This window comes from Nannobrachium achirus (assembly GCF_963921795.1).
Source record: "Nannobrachium achirus genome assembly, chromosome: 15".
NCBI lineage: Eukaryota > Metazoa > Chordata > Actinopteri > Myctophiformes > Myctophidae > Nannobrachium > Nannobrachium achirus.
In genome coordinates, this window is record NC_137822.1 from 32,799,467 (window position 1) to 32,815,169 (window position 15,703).

The 15,703-nt window shown below is 42.8% G+C and overlaps 1 protein-coding gene across 1 annotated transcript in view; it reads left to right on the forward strand.

Annotated features, from left to right (window-relative positions):
- whrna (whirlin a) overlaps positions 1-15,703 on the forward strand; it is a gene marked incomplete at both ends in the record, with an annotated part of 264,691 nt that overhangs the window by 211,200 nt on the left and 37,788 nt on the right. The window contains 2 exons of the mRNA XM_080742584.1: positions 7,927-8,139; positions 12,241-12,471. Coding sequence (XP_080598710.1) covers positions 7,927-8,139; positions 12,241-12,471 — 444 coding nt within the window. The remainder of the gene's footprint in view (positions 1-7,926; positions 8,140-12,240; positions 12,472-15,703) is intronic.

A 15,703-nucleotide genomic window follows, 5' to 3' on the forward strand; every position in this document is an offset into this window, starting at 1 on the left:
GAGTAGTAGTAGAAGAAAAATATAAATTACTTGAGTAGTAGTAGAAGAAAAATATAAAATAAATATACATTATTTTAATCTAGTGATCATACTAGTTCATGGTGTCTGTCTGTATTGTTACATCTTGTATGGGTGTGTCGGAGTACAATTATTTTAATAATCTGGTTTCATTTCTATGTTTTTATGGGTGTTTCTACAAGCTTTGTATAAAGTAGTGGCATGCAGTAAAAAGAGTTAGACGGTCATATAAATTCAGTAAATTCAGACAATTACAGTAATTCATTGATGTAAAAAAGTACTCTTACTTTTACTTGTACTCTAAGACAAGTATTAGTAAAAGCATGTGGGCCTACTCTTGAATACTTAAGTACATTTAAAAGCAAGTACTTTATTACTGTTTTTTACTTTTTTTTTTACGATTCTTTTTTTTTGGGGGGGGGGGGGCTTTTTCTACCTTTATTAATAGGTGTACAGTAGGCTGACAGGTAACAGGGAGAGAGGGGGGTGACAGCAAAGGTGGTCAGGATGAGGACTGCAACGCTGCAGGGGCAGGATTACCAGCCTAGGTGCCTGGACCACTACGCTGTGGCCCAGGCCAGTGGAGTACATTTTGACCAGGAGTATCCGTACTACTGCGGTCCAGTAGTGCTTTCGAGGCCGGACGTGACTGGACGCCGTCCGGACAATATATTTACCACGCATGCATGGGCAGGAACGGCACGGAACAGTGCATGCTAGAACCAAATGGACCCCAAAAGGGTCCATTTGGATCGCTGGTGTTCCCGAGTCGCACTTTGATAAACAAAGTTCCAAAAAAAACATTTTTCCTCACCGTGGTCGGTCGGCACCTCCGCAATAATGGTGTGTGTCTTCCTGCTTTTGTCTTTTAAGTATCAGAGATAAGACCCTTGGCCCCTATTGGGTGTTGCCCACTTGTTTGTTCAGCTAACTCTTTATAGATCTCTTGTCCCATCTCTCCTCATCGATCGCCCACGTGGTCAGTTACACTTTGTATACAGGCCACAGCGATAAAGTGGCCGGTCACCGTTATCTGACGTAGATGCCGCTGCAGAGCGGGAGGCTGAGAGTGACCGCAGAGATGGCCCGGGTCCAGAAAGCAGGGACCACCCATTTACGAATGACCATTAACTGTAAACCATAGTACAGCACCATTAACCACGCTACACATTGCGGGTCGTTTTCCCTTCAGCGGAGTAAATACAAATTTCATTGGCTTCATAAAACGAAACATCTGCCCTGCGATATGACAATAAGAGAATTACAGTTAATGGTGCGCTTTTTTTCTCCCTCCTCCTTCGTTTGTGTCACTCCTTTGTGACCTTGGCTTAAAAGGGATGTGAATGGTGAGTACAAATGCTGCTGGTAAAGCAGGTGGGTAATTAAGATTCAAGGCAGGGTAGGGTATAGAGCTGAAGGGTTCACCTTGGGCCTGTTGGCTCCTGCTGGAAGATGCAGAACAACTTTGCTGCTGTTACAAACTGAAGATGAAGTAAAGGAAGAGGCGAGAGGCCAATGGACATTATCGTTGTTGTCGGGTGGAAACCCTGTATGTCCAAAACCGTTTGTTTTGTATTTACCATTTAAAAAATGATTGAAACTAGTGAAAACAGCCGATCTACAAGCACACAACGCCTCGGATTGCGAGGCGTTGTGTGCTGGTAGATCGGCTGTTTTCACTAGTTTTGTGCGACGTCTTGTATGATGAAGCAGGGCTTTACTTTACACAAAATATTACAAATCTGAAACTCTGAGATACGAGGTATCTGCCCGATAGTGACGATATGCTGGTCTTTTCTTACAGCTCTCACTCTCTCCTGGGCCGTCACTCACTTTGGCACCGTGAAGCGCGCAGCCATAGAAAGCACACGCCACATCAGGGGTCTACTAGTTGAGAGAGAAAGATGAAGCAGCCACTACATGTTGTATAAAATTGTGTTTTTTCATAGATTTCATAGATAGCTTCATAGACTTGTTTGACATACGTACATTATCTTTACTATTAATATGTTTGATAATATTTGTATATTTTAGGACGGTTAACTAAGTCAGTTTGACCATTGACTCTACTTTTCTCCTCTATACCAACTCTCAGAAAATTGCCGATCTGCTATTTTTGGCTTGTGTTCCCCATCGCACAAAGATTTAACTGACCCCCTGTAGTTACTCTGAGGACCCCCTGGGGGTCCCAGACACCCTGTTGAAGACTCATGCCTGTCAGGTGATAAGAACCGGCGTGCTCGCTCCTCATGAACTGAAGGAAGCCTGAGCTCAGTTCAGAGTAGGGATGTCAAAAATGGACCTTTATCAAAATCGATTATTCTATTTTCTATAACAATAATCGATTATTAATCGATTATTAATTATTGTTTGTTTTTCGTTTTTCTTTTTTTACTGGATTGCAATGCACATTTACATTATGTAAAACATGGATCTTCAGGTAATTGGTAGCCTAACTCTTCATCTTTTTTTTTGTGTGTCAGTGTACTGTTCACCTATAATCTCTCAAGAACAGATTCTCTGATGCTTACAATACAGAGGGCGCTGTTTTCCCCTTTTCTTGAATCAATGGCAGCTGCCACTCTGCTGTGCTCCTCCACTCTACACAGTAGGCCTAATCACTATAGTTTACAGTTGGTGCTGGTGTGGCCATTTACTATTATCATTAATACTATTATTAGCCTATATTTTGGTTGAAACTAACTAACTAAGCCATAAAATAGCATAAAAAAAAAACAGAAAAAGAAATATATTTTTCGATTATGAAATATTAAAATCGATTATTGATTAATCGATCGATTAATCGAAAATCAATTAATCGTTGACATCCCTAGTTCAGAGCCCTCCCCACGTTGGCAGAGGGAGAGCAGCGCCCAGGATTACAGCTTAGGCAATTGGCACTGGGTGAAAAAAGGATTACAAATTGTGGGATAAATTTAGTAAAAAAATAAGAAAAAATTGTTACAAATGGATAAATGATTTTTGACTAATTAACCAGCTCAGTGGCCCTGTGTTCAGAGTGTCCGCCTTGAGAGTGGGAGGTCGGGGGCTCAATCTAAATGGTAATACAGATGGTACCCAGCGCCTCCCGGCTTGGCACTCGGCATCAGGGGCTGGACTGGGGGTAACTCCCTGTGACATACTCGTACATGCTACCGAAACATGGAGATAGGCTCCTGACCTGTGGGCCACACGGCTCGGGGACCGTTGGTTCCCAAGGCTGCTTACTTCTAACACTGACAAATGATCTCATATGACACATTAACACGCACGCACGCACGCACGCACGCACGCACGCACGCACGCACGCACGCACGCACGCACACACACACACACACACACACACACACACACACACACACCGAATAAATGAGGGGGACGAGACACAGCATGAAAGAATTGTCAATTACATCTGGACGCAGGCAAACATCCTGCGAAAATAGGTGGACCTTCGCTGAAGATAGCCGATCTGTGAGCTTGTAGATCAGCTATTTTCGGCAAAGAGCAAATACATTTGGTGTAGAGGGAAAAAAGGTACAGTATATAGGGTTTACAGTAAGTGGTTAAAGGATATAATTTGGTCTGTCATATACAGTATATAGTACATCCATTGAATATGACTCATGGTATATTCGACATTACTGACAAAGCAGACTATGGTTTGTTTGATTTTCCAGGCTGCCATTGGATTCCATTAACTATAATACTGTATGAAAATGTATTTGAAGAGACTTGAAGTGTGCTTTGAGATAGCTAATCTATCACAGTAACTTGAAACCTGTGTTACTTGTATGTGTAACCTATACACATTTGAAAGTGTGGATTGATTTGAACAAACCGTGATTTATGAATGAAATCTTTTTTTTTTTTTTTGCCAAAACATTTGCCCAAAATAGGGACTAAATCTGGGTGTGTTTATTTTTACGTATCAAACATATCAGACAGTCTACATTTCGCAAAAGGAAATGTGTGTATTTAATTCAGTAATCAAAAGGAATGCATTGCCGAATATACTAGCCTACAGGCCTTTAAAAACAAAACAAAACCCATCCCAGGGATAAAACATATTCTCACCGCCCATAAAAAAAAGCAGAGATACCGGGCATCTACCTTTTGTCGAATCACGTACAGTAGAGTGGATGGGGAGCACCAGCCCATAATAAAATGGTGAAATAAAATGCAGTAAAAGCCAGTTTTTGTGTGGTAGGTCATCCTTTTTCATTACGCCTACCCCTTTAGTGCGTAGTTCAAGCTGTACCGGTTCCGCTGCTGTGTTTCTAAGCATCTAAAACCATGACTTGTGCTGCCGATAAACGTTATCGTTATACCGCCCTTCAAACTAGAGGCCTAGAGGCCGGAGAGTGTAAAAAAAAAGGGGGATCTTTTATATTATTATTTTAGTTAAACCAACCACACTCTTTCAGTGTAGTGCGGTGGCTAGTAACGGAGCTCCCTGTGGCGCCGGCTGCATTAATTGTAATGGATCTATCATCAAGACAAGTCGGAAAGGAGGAAGTGCAGAGGAATGATAATTTATACATTTGGGATGAGCAAGTTCGGCACACGTAGGCGCGTGTGATTCATATTCCCTTTATTCTCCCGTCCCCTCTCCTCAGGCTTTTGTCTCCTCTCCTCCAGTCCTCTTCACCTCTGGGTGTCCCTGCGGATACACATTCTGACATTTCTCTCTCTCTCTCTCTGTGAATCATCTTCACCTCTTTTTGTTTCGTTTCCCCCCTCACTCTGTCATTCCCTTTGTACCGTCCTTATCTGCCCGCTCCTCTTTCCTGTACACGTTTCATTCCTCTCCCTTTGCGCGGTCCTTCTCTCTCGCTCCTCCTGCTTTCATGTTCATTCTTATCTCCGTCCTCCCTCCTCCTCCTCCTCCTCCTCCGAACCAGCCGTCCGGAGGATTCTCCGTCCCTCTACACCCCCCCACATCATGCATTCCTCTCCCTCTGTCATCCTGCTCGCTGCATTCCCCCACACTCTGACCTTTATGTCCTAAACCTTTCTTCTCAACCGTCTTTATTCTTTAACAACCAACCCTCTGCCCTCCCTTCCTTCTCTTACCCTCCCTCCGTATCCTCTTTCCCTGTATTCTTTCTTCTACAGTATCCAACCCTCTCTCTCTCTCTCTCTCTCTCTCTCTCTCTCTCTCTCTCTCCATTTTATAACTTGTCAGAACCAGCCCTACATATTTTTCATGTTACTTCCGCTCCACCCTCCACTCTTTCCAACCCATTACTCCTCTTCACCTGATCCTCCCTTTACTCCTACACCTGCCGCTTCGTCATGACCCTCCACCTTAAACCGCTCTCCCTGTCTTTACCTCCCAACCTCTCTATCTCTTGTGATAGCAGGAAAAATAATGTTCCACGTGGATGAAGGATTGACAAAGATTTATTGAAAAAGGCAAAAAGTTGGACAGAGTATCAGCATCACAGATCATCAGAGGAGCAGGCCTCCTGGCCTCCAGCCCGTCCGGGCACCGGGGAAATCTCGCTTTTGCGAACGCCCATCATTTCGACCGGAGGGTTAGCGACTCACTCCACAGAGGTTAAGGTTAGGGTGAGGGTTAGAGTCGGGTGTGGAAAAGATGAGATGTAGTAACAGCGACACACTCCCCCGGGCACCCGCCTCCCTCTGCCTCATTGTCATGCAGTTCTTATACTCTCGTTCTAACAGAGATGCTATTCTAAACATGGTCTTATAAGGACATGTACTAAACATAAAGCAATGTAGAAACAGTTACAGAAATAAGTATTTGCTGACAGACTAAGAAGTCATCTTGGGGGAGACAGCTCAGCTGTTAGATTGACAGCTGTCGAGTTGAAGTAGCATGTGCACTGGCTGGTTGACCACTGAATACTTAACTCATTCTGTGCCGATCCCGAACTAGTTCGGCTTTATTTCAATCCAATACAATTTTTTTTTTATTAATTCACTTACCCCGAGCTGCTTGTAGAGTCGTGGGTGGTCCTGGCTCGCTAGCCGCTAGCCAGTTAGCCATTCTACTCTGTCTGACAATATATTCCATTAAAAATGGTTTAAAATACATTTTTGAGCTCCCCAATGTTCACCCGATGTTCGGCGCCGCTTCCGATGAGTACACGAGTGTGCCGATCCCGAAGTAGTCCGGCTTTTTTTAATTAAATGAATAAAATGATAAGAGGCCTTCTGAAGCCTGGCCTGATTTTTCTAGCTACTAGCCGAAAGCTAGCAACCTCCCGGCCGGCCGTAATTTGCGAACGAAATCGCCAATCTCCGCCTAATCCAATGAAAGACCACATCTTTGAAGGCTTATATCTCTGGATTGTGTCTTTAGGGAAGCGGCGCGAGGTTTATTTACGGCGAAATCGCCCAAAAATGATCTTTTAGATGACAAAATGGGAATAGCCATTCTGTTAGCATTATCATCCGGGACATTTCCATGACGTGCATGAACGTGAGCACGTGAGGTCCTGGAAGGTGAGGTCCTGGAAGCTAAAGTGCTCGCCTATGAGAGATACCCTGGCATTCCTTGGCCCCTAGAGGGCGCTGGCACAGAATGAGTTAATACACATATTTGTTACTCTATACATTTCATTGTCACACACACACACACACACACACACACACACACACACACACACACACACACACTCACACAATTATAACAATGCCAGTACATTAGTAACACTGGGAGGAATACATACGTATTTAGCATGTACTGTATGTTGGTTGGTGTGGGAGGAAACCCTGCGCAAATATGCGGGAGAACATGCAAACTCCCACAAAGATGACAATAGCATTTAAGGAACACTTTTATATTAAATAGAGTAACTTTAATGTCACTGAGATACTGCCCCAGTGAACAAGAAGATAAAGTTTAGAGTATAAACCACAGTCCCACTGTGGACAGTGTGGGGAGAGAGTTTGCTCAGAACACGGCTCACTTTTGTTGGAAGACTATGCAGCCATATCTTGGAACCATTGTAGCAGGTTTTTCACTCTGTGTTTTGCTACCTTCAGCACTGATGCCACTTACGATACCAGTTAATCACATTTGTGCAGACTGGTCAGCTGCCTTATTAACCCTCGGGCAGAAAGGGCACCTGACCATGCTTATCACCGGGCACACAGCCAACTGTTACAGCCGCAGCACCTGCTCAAGTGACTTCATAGGAGAAAGTGCCTTAGGCATTTCTCTCTTGCCGAACCAAACTGCAGTCAATCTCTTGTGTATTTATTGTTGTGGAAGGGAAAAAAAAGAGTACCTGAAATTGTTAAAATACGTTACTTGACACCTGACATTTGTGACTTGTGACCTGACTTGACCTGAACACAGTTACTTTTTACACAGTGACACAAGTGCAGTATACCTCCCCCTTCATCATTTCCTACTCTGTTCTGATCTTTTTATGTCCATGTCACTTTCTCTTATCTTCCTGTCCCCCCTCCCCATTTCCGGCATCATGTCTCACTTTCAACCAATGTCAATGTACATTTTTGGGCTTCCTAGTTCCTACATTATTATTATTTTGTTTTGCTATTTTTGCTCTCCATCATCATACAACAAAGTATGTAGGGCTTAAATAGATAGTTTACCCAACAAATTACTTTCCATTACTCAATCCCTGGAGACATCAGATATTTTAGTTTTTATCACTTTCCTAAGACAATAATTTGATGACCAGCAATGGTTCCCTATGGAGACACAAAGAGCCTCCTAAAAGTATTGGCTCAGGAATGCGACGAAGAAGAATATCCATAAATTTAAGTCTCCATGGGGTGAGTAATCGATAGAAAAAAGGTCATTCTGGGGGTTTTAGTGGCTAATAAAAATAATAATCTCTCCTTTCTTTCTTTCTCCTTTCTCTCTCCTCCCCGTCTCCCCGGCCCTGCCCCTGCGTCCCGTCTGAGCAGCCTGTGTTCTACAAGGGTGTGGCGGGCTCCCAGGTGACCCTGTCCAGCATGGTGAACCAGACCCGGGCCATGCTGGAGGAGCAGGCGCGCCACCTGCTGACCGAGGCGGAGCGGCAGACCATGGGCTACTACGTGGAGGAGTACCGGGACGGGCACATCGGGGTGGAGCAGCTGGTCATGGCCCTGTTCGAGCTGCTCAACACCCACGCAAAGGTCAGGGGATGAAGGATGTGTCTGTGTGCGGACGTACGGTGTGTGTGTGTGTGTGTGTGTGTGTGTGTGTGTGTGTGTGTGTGTGTGTGTGTGTGTGTGTGTGTGTGTGTGTGTGTGTGTGTGTGTGTGTGTGTGTGTGTGTGTGTGTGTGTGTGTGTGTGTGTGTGTGTGTGTGTGTTTGGCATTCTATATCGTCACTGTCGGGCAGAAACCTCGTATCTCCAAGTTTCAAATGTGGATGTTTTTTCGTAAAGTAAAGCCCTGTTTCATCATACAAGACTGTCGCACAAGACTAGTGAAAATAGCAGATCTACAAGCGTTGCGAAGCGTTGTGTCCGCTAGGCGTTGTGTGCTTGTAGATCGGCTATTTTCACTATTTCTATTCTATTTAAATCGTTTTTAAAATGATGCACACAAAACGATTGGTTTTGGACGTACAAGGCTTCCACCCGACAACAACGATATGCTGTACCGGCTGCCGGTGTTTTTGCCCTATCTTTTAATGCTTTATTCGATACACATTCATCACTCCGGCTGCCATGTTTTGTGAGACCATCTAGATTCGTGCCAAGGCTTTTTCCTTGGTGGATCTCTGTGGATCTGTTTCTCTTCCTGTCTCTTAACCCATTTAGGCCTAGAATTATTGAATGCTTTAACCCTCTAAGGCCTGCATTAAGAAATACTTGAAATAAAAAATTGAAAAAAATCAGATGGTGTTGTAGGAGTCCTATTAAGAGGAAAATGTAATGTTTTTTTCAAAAAAATGTTTTTGTAAGATTTTATAGCCATAAATCAAAAATCATAAATCATGCTCTAATTTACATATGGGGGATATTTTTCAAAATAATAACATATGTACATGTTCTAGACATTCTAATGATCACCAAAAAGAATAGTACAGGCATTTTACTTATGTTTTTTTGAGGTATAGCTTCCATGAAAAAGTGAGATGTTGTTCGTCAAAACTCTGGAATTTCAGCGGGTGTGGCGGGTGTGAATGTCAGCCCCTGTGGGGGGTATTTATATGCAAATATTGTGGCCAATGGCATTGTAATACTAAACAATAGAATCCAATGGTGGTGTTTAGGTGGTAGGGGGAGCTAAAATAAAATGATTTAAACCTTTTTTTGGATAAAATACAAACGTTGTAATATTACAACCGTGGGCCTTAGAGGGTTAAGCAGTGAAAAATAGCAGATATACAAGCTCACAGCGCGGCACCGACTGCCGCGCTGCGAGCTTGTAGATCTGCTATTTTTGAAAAAGTCGTGATTTTTCAAAAATAGCAGATCTACAAGCTTGCAGCGCGGCACCGCGCTGTGAGCTTGTATATCTGCTATTTTTCAATAGTTAAAGCATAAATAATGATACACAAAATGTGTACCCGTTCTAAATTGGTTAAAAGTCACTCGTTTTTATCTGACAGTGTGCAGTACCTCAGCACGATAAAAAACACGATATATCAAAAGTATTGTTATTCGAATGTCCCAGGAGGGAGCATTCTTGTGTTCCTTTACAGGCACTCTGAAGCCTGATTTATACCCGGCCGTGCGGTGGTTTCGCTCGCCGAAAATAGCCTGCTGTCTATAAGCATGTGACGGCGTCGCTCGCTCGCATGATTTTATTTTATTTTATTAGACGTCATAAAAGAAAAACACATGTTACATGTTCATCGGCGAAACGTCAATATAAATTATAACCACAACAAAGGGGTGAGACTAATTTCCATTGCGGTCCTTGGTCTGCATTAAAACAAATACAGGCAGTACAGCGATAAATAAAACACTCTAGAGCCTCGCTAGTACTACTAAATAAAAACGATCTCATAAACATAAGTGATCTAAAAGCCATGCTTTGAGCTTTTTCTTCAAAAGGAGATGGCTTCTGATGTTCTCTGTCGTCAAGGGTAGCGAGTTTCAGCACCGCATCACAAAGCGTTGTGAGCTTGTACATAATAGCAAAACCATTGTACAGCGGTATAAATCAATCCGTTATATGAGTATATGGGAAAATATTGGGTATACGGTATCGTTTCAGCAGCTACAGTATGAAAGCATGTGTGATAATCACATTATAAAAGATGAAATGCAAGGCAATTTGGGCTAGGACATGCTGCATGCCCAGCGAATGGACAATCACAGTCATTCTTGATCGTGGCATTTTGTGTGTAACCATGAAATGAGTGAGGGATAGGAAAAACAATGGAGGGTGGGTGAAAACTAACCCCAGAATATTGAACAACTTCCCTATGCTGCTTGCCTCTACAATAATCCTAAACATTGTTGGATGGATAAATCCTGGAGCTGCTGTTTAAATTATATGTACTAATCGCTCACATGAAGGTTTTCAACCTCATCTGCGTGTGTTTGTCATGGGTGTCTGCCTGCATACTACTATGCTTTACAGCGTTCTATTTCTTGTGCATGCTGCCAAAAGGGCAATTCTCAAATATTTGTTCAGATTGGTCAATGTCAACTATGTTGTTTCTGTGAATAAATAATCACAGGTAATTGTCTCTGCAGTATGAGAGACCAATCTCGTTCTTAATTCTCAAATTATCTATTCTCTTTCTCCATCTCACTCTCACGCACACGCACGCACGCGCACGCACGCACACACACAGAGGTCTGAGGTCTCTTTCCTGAGACTATATAGATGGCTTTCAAATACAGTTGCATACATCTCATCCTACATGCCATTACAGTTTTATGTGCAATTGACCGTCAATGTGTGTAGCCGTAATGTCACACATTACAGATTACACAGAACAATGAACCATGACAGAAATCTGTTCAGAACTCCATATAGCCTCTTACATTGGAGCTGGGAGGGTCTCACATTACTGCATTGTATTACATTGAGACCTAGTGATGACAATATGTCATCTGTCCATAGTACAGTCTGTCACTCTGATTGCACCTTAATGATGTAATAGGCCCCACACACACACACACACACACACACACACACACACACACACACACACACACACACACACACACACACACACACACACACACACACACACACACACACACACACACACACACACACACACACTGTGATTTGTGCAATTTCATATATTTATTTTATATAATATCACTCTACATATATAGCACACAAAAAATGCTACAACTCTACAGTAGGTACTGGGTCTTTATAATGAATCACATTTTTTATATTGCTTTTCCAAGTTCTCAGTGCGCTGTACAATGGTTCATTCATTCATACATGGGGATTATTCTGTAATGGTTGCTTTATTTTTTTCAAGGATTTTGGTATAATCCTTCCCCAACTTTCTCTTACCAACATTTGCTTTTCCAATGTCAATGCCCTTCCCGCAGTGGCATCAGTTCATCAAAAGCTAAGGTATGGCAACATGACTGGTGTCTTGCACGCGCATGACACCAGTCATGTTGACATACCTTAGCAACAGGCATGATGAATTCATTTTCAGAAGTACATTTTTTTCCCCCTGTAGCCAAGGAATGGCAGCTGCCATCAGGGGCGTCACAAGGGGTAGGAAAGTGGGACTGAGTTACTAGGGCCCAAGGTGGTGGAGGGGCCCTAGTAACTTAAGCTATTGAAAAATAGAGATATACAAGCTCATAGCACTGCACCGAGTGCCGCGCTGCGAGCTTGTAGATCTGCTATTTTTTAAAAGTCGTGAAAATGTGTGCACATCTTTGAATATATGTATTTTTTAAGCCAACATTTGGAACTCAAATTTTGCTTCTGGGGGGGGGGGGGGGGGGTCCCTGGAACTAAATATTTTGAGATGGGGGTCCGTGGCCAAATACACATGAAAAAGTTTGAGCACCACTGACATAGAAACATAGGTTTAAAAAAAAAAAAAAAAAAACCTTAGAAGGATTTGAAATATTCAAAGATTTTCACGATTTTTCAAAAATAGCAGATCTACAAGCTCGCAGCGCGGCACTCGGTGCCGCGCTGTGAGCTTGTATATCTGCTATTTTTCAATAGTTAAAGCACAGGGGCCCCACAGTGAATCCTTGTACTCGGGGGCCCAGAATTTGGTGCGACACCCCTGGCTGCCATAATTGCCATACCCAACTGACGCCTCTGCCTTCCCTGTAACAGTTCAACCTGCTGTCTGAGGTTCGAGGCCTGGTGACCCCGCAGGACCTGGAGCGCTTCGACGAGCTGGTGCTGCGACGTGAGATCCAGGCTCTGAAGGCCCGGCAGCAGGGGGCCGGGGGGGGCCCGGGGGCCCCCCACACCGACTCACTGTCCATGGTGTCCTACCCGGACACCCTGACCACCTCCTCGTCAGCCAGCTACATGACCAGCACTACCCTCAGCTCGGCACGGGTAAGAGAGAGAGAGAGAGGCGCTCTGGAGGCAGTCGCACTGCCCCTGAATCTGAAATTGAATCTGCACATTTTAAAATCCTTAGGCTCGTTTTTCTTACTGTCTGTCTTTGTGTGTGTGTGTGTGTGTGTTTGTGTGTGTGTGTGTGTGTGTGCGTGTGCGTGTGCGTGTGTGTGCGCTCGCGTGCACGTGTGCGCTTGTGCTTGCGAGTGAGCGCGAGTGTGTGCGAGCCTGAGCTAGTGATAGGCACTAGATGCCATAGAGATAAGGTTGAGCCATGGCAGATTTCAACCACAGAATTGTTAATTCCACAGTCCACGTTGGGGTGGGTGCCACGAGATGTGCTTTGCTCCCAGGCTTTTAGAATGATTGTCTTTTTCTTTTGATGTTAAAGCTGGGATAACGTATTCTCGTGGCAAAAGTACCTTTGGGTTCCAGAGAGGATGTAGAAATAGCGGTGTACACGGTGTAACATGGCATAATCACTTCTGATCAGTGGCACCTCTTTGTATACCTCAGTTTAACCAGGGGTCACCACCACGCACATGGCTCTGCAATAGCCTGCCCCTCCCCAGTAGATCTGCCCAGTCTTTAAAATATTGATTTGATTCTCATATTAACACATCTGGTGCCAACCCCGAGTTTCCCGAGTTTGAAAAGGTACCACCCCTGTGCCAACCCTGAGTTTCCCGAGTTTGAAAAGGTACCACCCCTGTGCCAACCCTGAGTTTCCAGAGTTTGAAAAGGTACCACCCCTGTGCCAACCCTGAGTTTCCCGAGTTTGGGACGTTTTTGAAGAAAAAAGTTTTTTTTTTCAAGATTTTTTTTTTTTTTCAAAAAATGTTTTTGGACCTCCAGAAATGTATTAGTCATGATCGCGATTGCGAAGTTGCATGTTTAACCCCCATACCAACCCATTCTTTCAAACATGGCAGCCATGTTTGTTTACATCTGAAGAAAACATAATGGCTCCTAAATCATGAATGCCTGAACGGATTTCCAAGCGGACTTTTTTGTTTGAAAGCTGTGAACAGTGTGCACACACGTGGTGCATCATCTAGGCATGGGCGTGCACGATCCGTGCACTATAAATTACATGGAAGTCTATGGAGACCATGGCATCGCGGGACATTGAAGAGAAAAAATCATTGCAACATAAGTGTTAACCATAGAAGTATTACCTTTTGTTTCCCTTTTTTCACATGCATTGCATAAATTCCATAGGGATAGACCACACATGGACAAATGACATCATCAACTTGTGATGTACCGGTACATTGCCCCTATTTAGTGAAAGATTAGCTACACTATTTGTAGAACAAATAGAATATTTAAGGTGATTTTACATTTTAGTTATAGAGTACAATTATAATGTATTAAGGAATATTAGGCTTATTAGCCAGGGATTCTTTTAAGACTCACTTTTTCCCCCTGGCTTTTAATTTCATCACATGTAAGCTTATCTTTTTTTATTTCATTATACAGTATGTGTTTATGTATGTTGTGTGCGTATGTGGGCAAACATGCATAATGTATAATGTTTGGTTTTATCTTGCGCAGCATTTTTAAATGTGCTCTATAAATAAAATGTTGATTAGATTAACCAATTTAACCCACAAAGTGGAATGGAGACCCCCGGGGGTCTATAGTACTAGCCAAGACCCCCACATTTCCCTCTATAGCAAAGTTCTTCACCGAAAATGGCAGATCAAAGCTTGTATATAACTCGGCTATTTTTGCTGAATGTTCCCCTCAGAATATAGGGATGCAAGGGTTCATGTTTTAATTGACTGTTTGTTTTATCAGTTGGCTAGTCTGTGAACTGGGCTGGTCAGTGGTCGGGTCATTAGATCTGTTGTTGTTTGTCTGCAGTATACTGTATGTGTGTGTTTTCATATGTCATGTAAGAGAGAGTGAATATCGATAAGATATTCTTTTTTCAAGTTGTTTTTTTATGGATATTTTTCAAGTTACTTGACAAAAACTAGACTCTCTGGGTTCCTTTTGGGAGGTCTACTTTACTAGTATGTAACTCTGACAGTATACAAATGAAACCAAATGGACCCTTACGGGTCCATTTGGTTTCATTTGTATACTGTCAGAGTTAAGTGGAGACCTTGACATTTTAAAGTTTGAGAACTACTGATTTAGACCAAAATGCAGGTTTAAATTGAATTCTGCAATGAATCTCTATTAACGATTAAACAGGAAACAAGGCTCCCTCAATTGTATCACGATATATATGATGCCTCTGAAAAGGCATATCGTGGAGACATTGGCAGTTCCATTTTAGAATGGATAACTTCATCCTAGAATTGTACATATAATTGCTCATGGTTCTCTTCCATCTTTGCACGGGACCACTATTACCTGGGGACCTCATGTAATTTAGAAATGACCCCCCCCCCTCTTCCCCCCCAGTGTATTTCACATGGGATCAAAATTATTGACAACAACCCCCTGGATATGATTGAAATTTCACAAGCAGTGGCTGCTAAGAAGAAAAAACAGACATTGGACACGTAAAGAGAAACTTTCTGAATCAGGTAAAAGCACGTTAGCAAAAGCAATTTGTTGAAATGGTGCTCCACACTGCTTGGGAATATATCGTCGCTGTCAGGCGGGAAACCCAGTAGGTCCAAAACTGTTCATTTTTTATTATTATTAAAAAAAAGAAAAAACATTTTAAAACTGTGAAAATAGTCGATCTACAAGCTCACAATGTATTGCAGCGTGATGCGTTGTGACTTGTGAGCTTGTAGATCTACTATTCGCACAACGTAAAAAAGTTGAAATATGGAGATACAAGGTTTCTGTATGACAGCAACAAGATTTACTTCTGTGAATTATCCACGCTGTGCAGTGAGATGAGCCTCCTGAATCTTCTCCCAAAAAGCTGTCAGAATGTCCATTCATTATTTCCAACGCAGCCTCCAGAATTCTCAAATTCTCTTAGACTCGCTAAAAAAAAGAAAAGAAAAATTCAAACAAATGCTGATTCGCATAGAACTAGTTTTATCAGATGACCTCTGTGTTTTACCAAAATATGATTGAGTTGAAATTTGCCATGTTGACACTGTATCAAGGGTTTATGAACAGCTTCCATCAGACTGTTGAGCAAGGCACGACCGCCGTCTGTCATCAGGATAGCTTGGACTTTTGCCCTTCCTCGTGGACCTGCCTGTTTGGATTATTATGTGGTTGAACCTGAAATGCGCTGATACTCTGCACC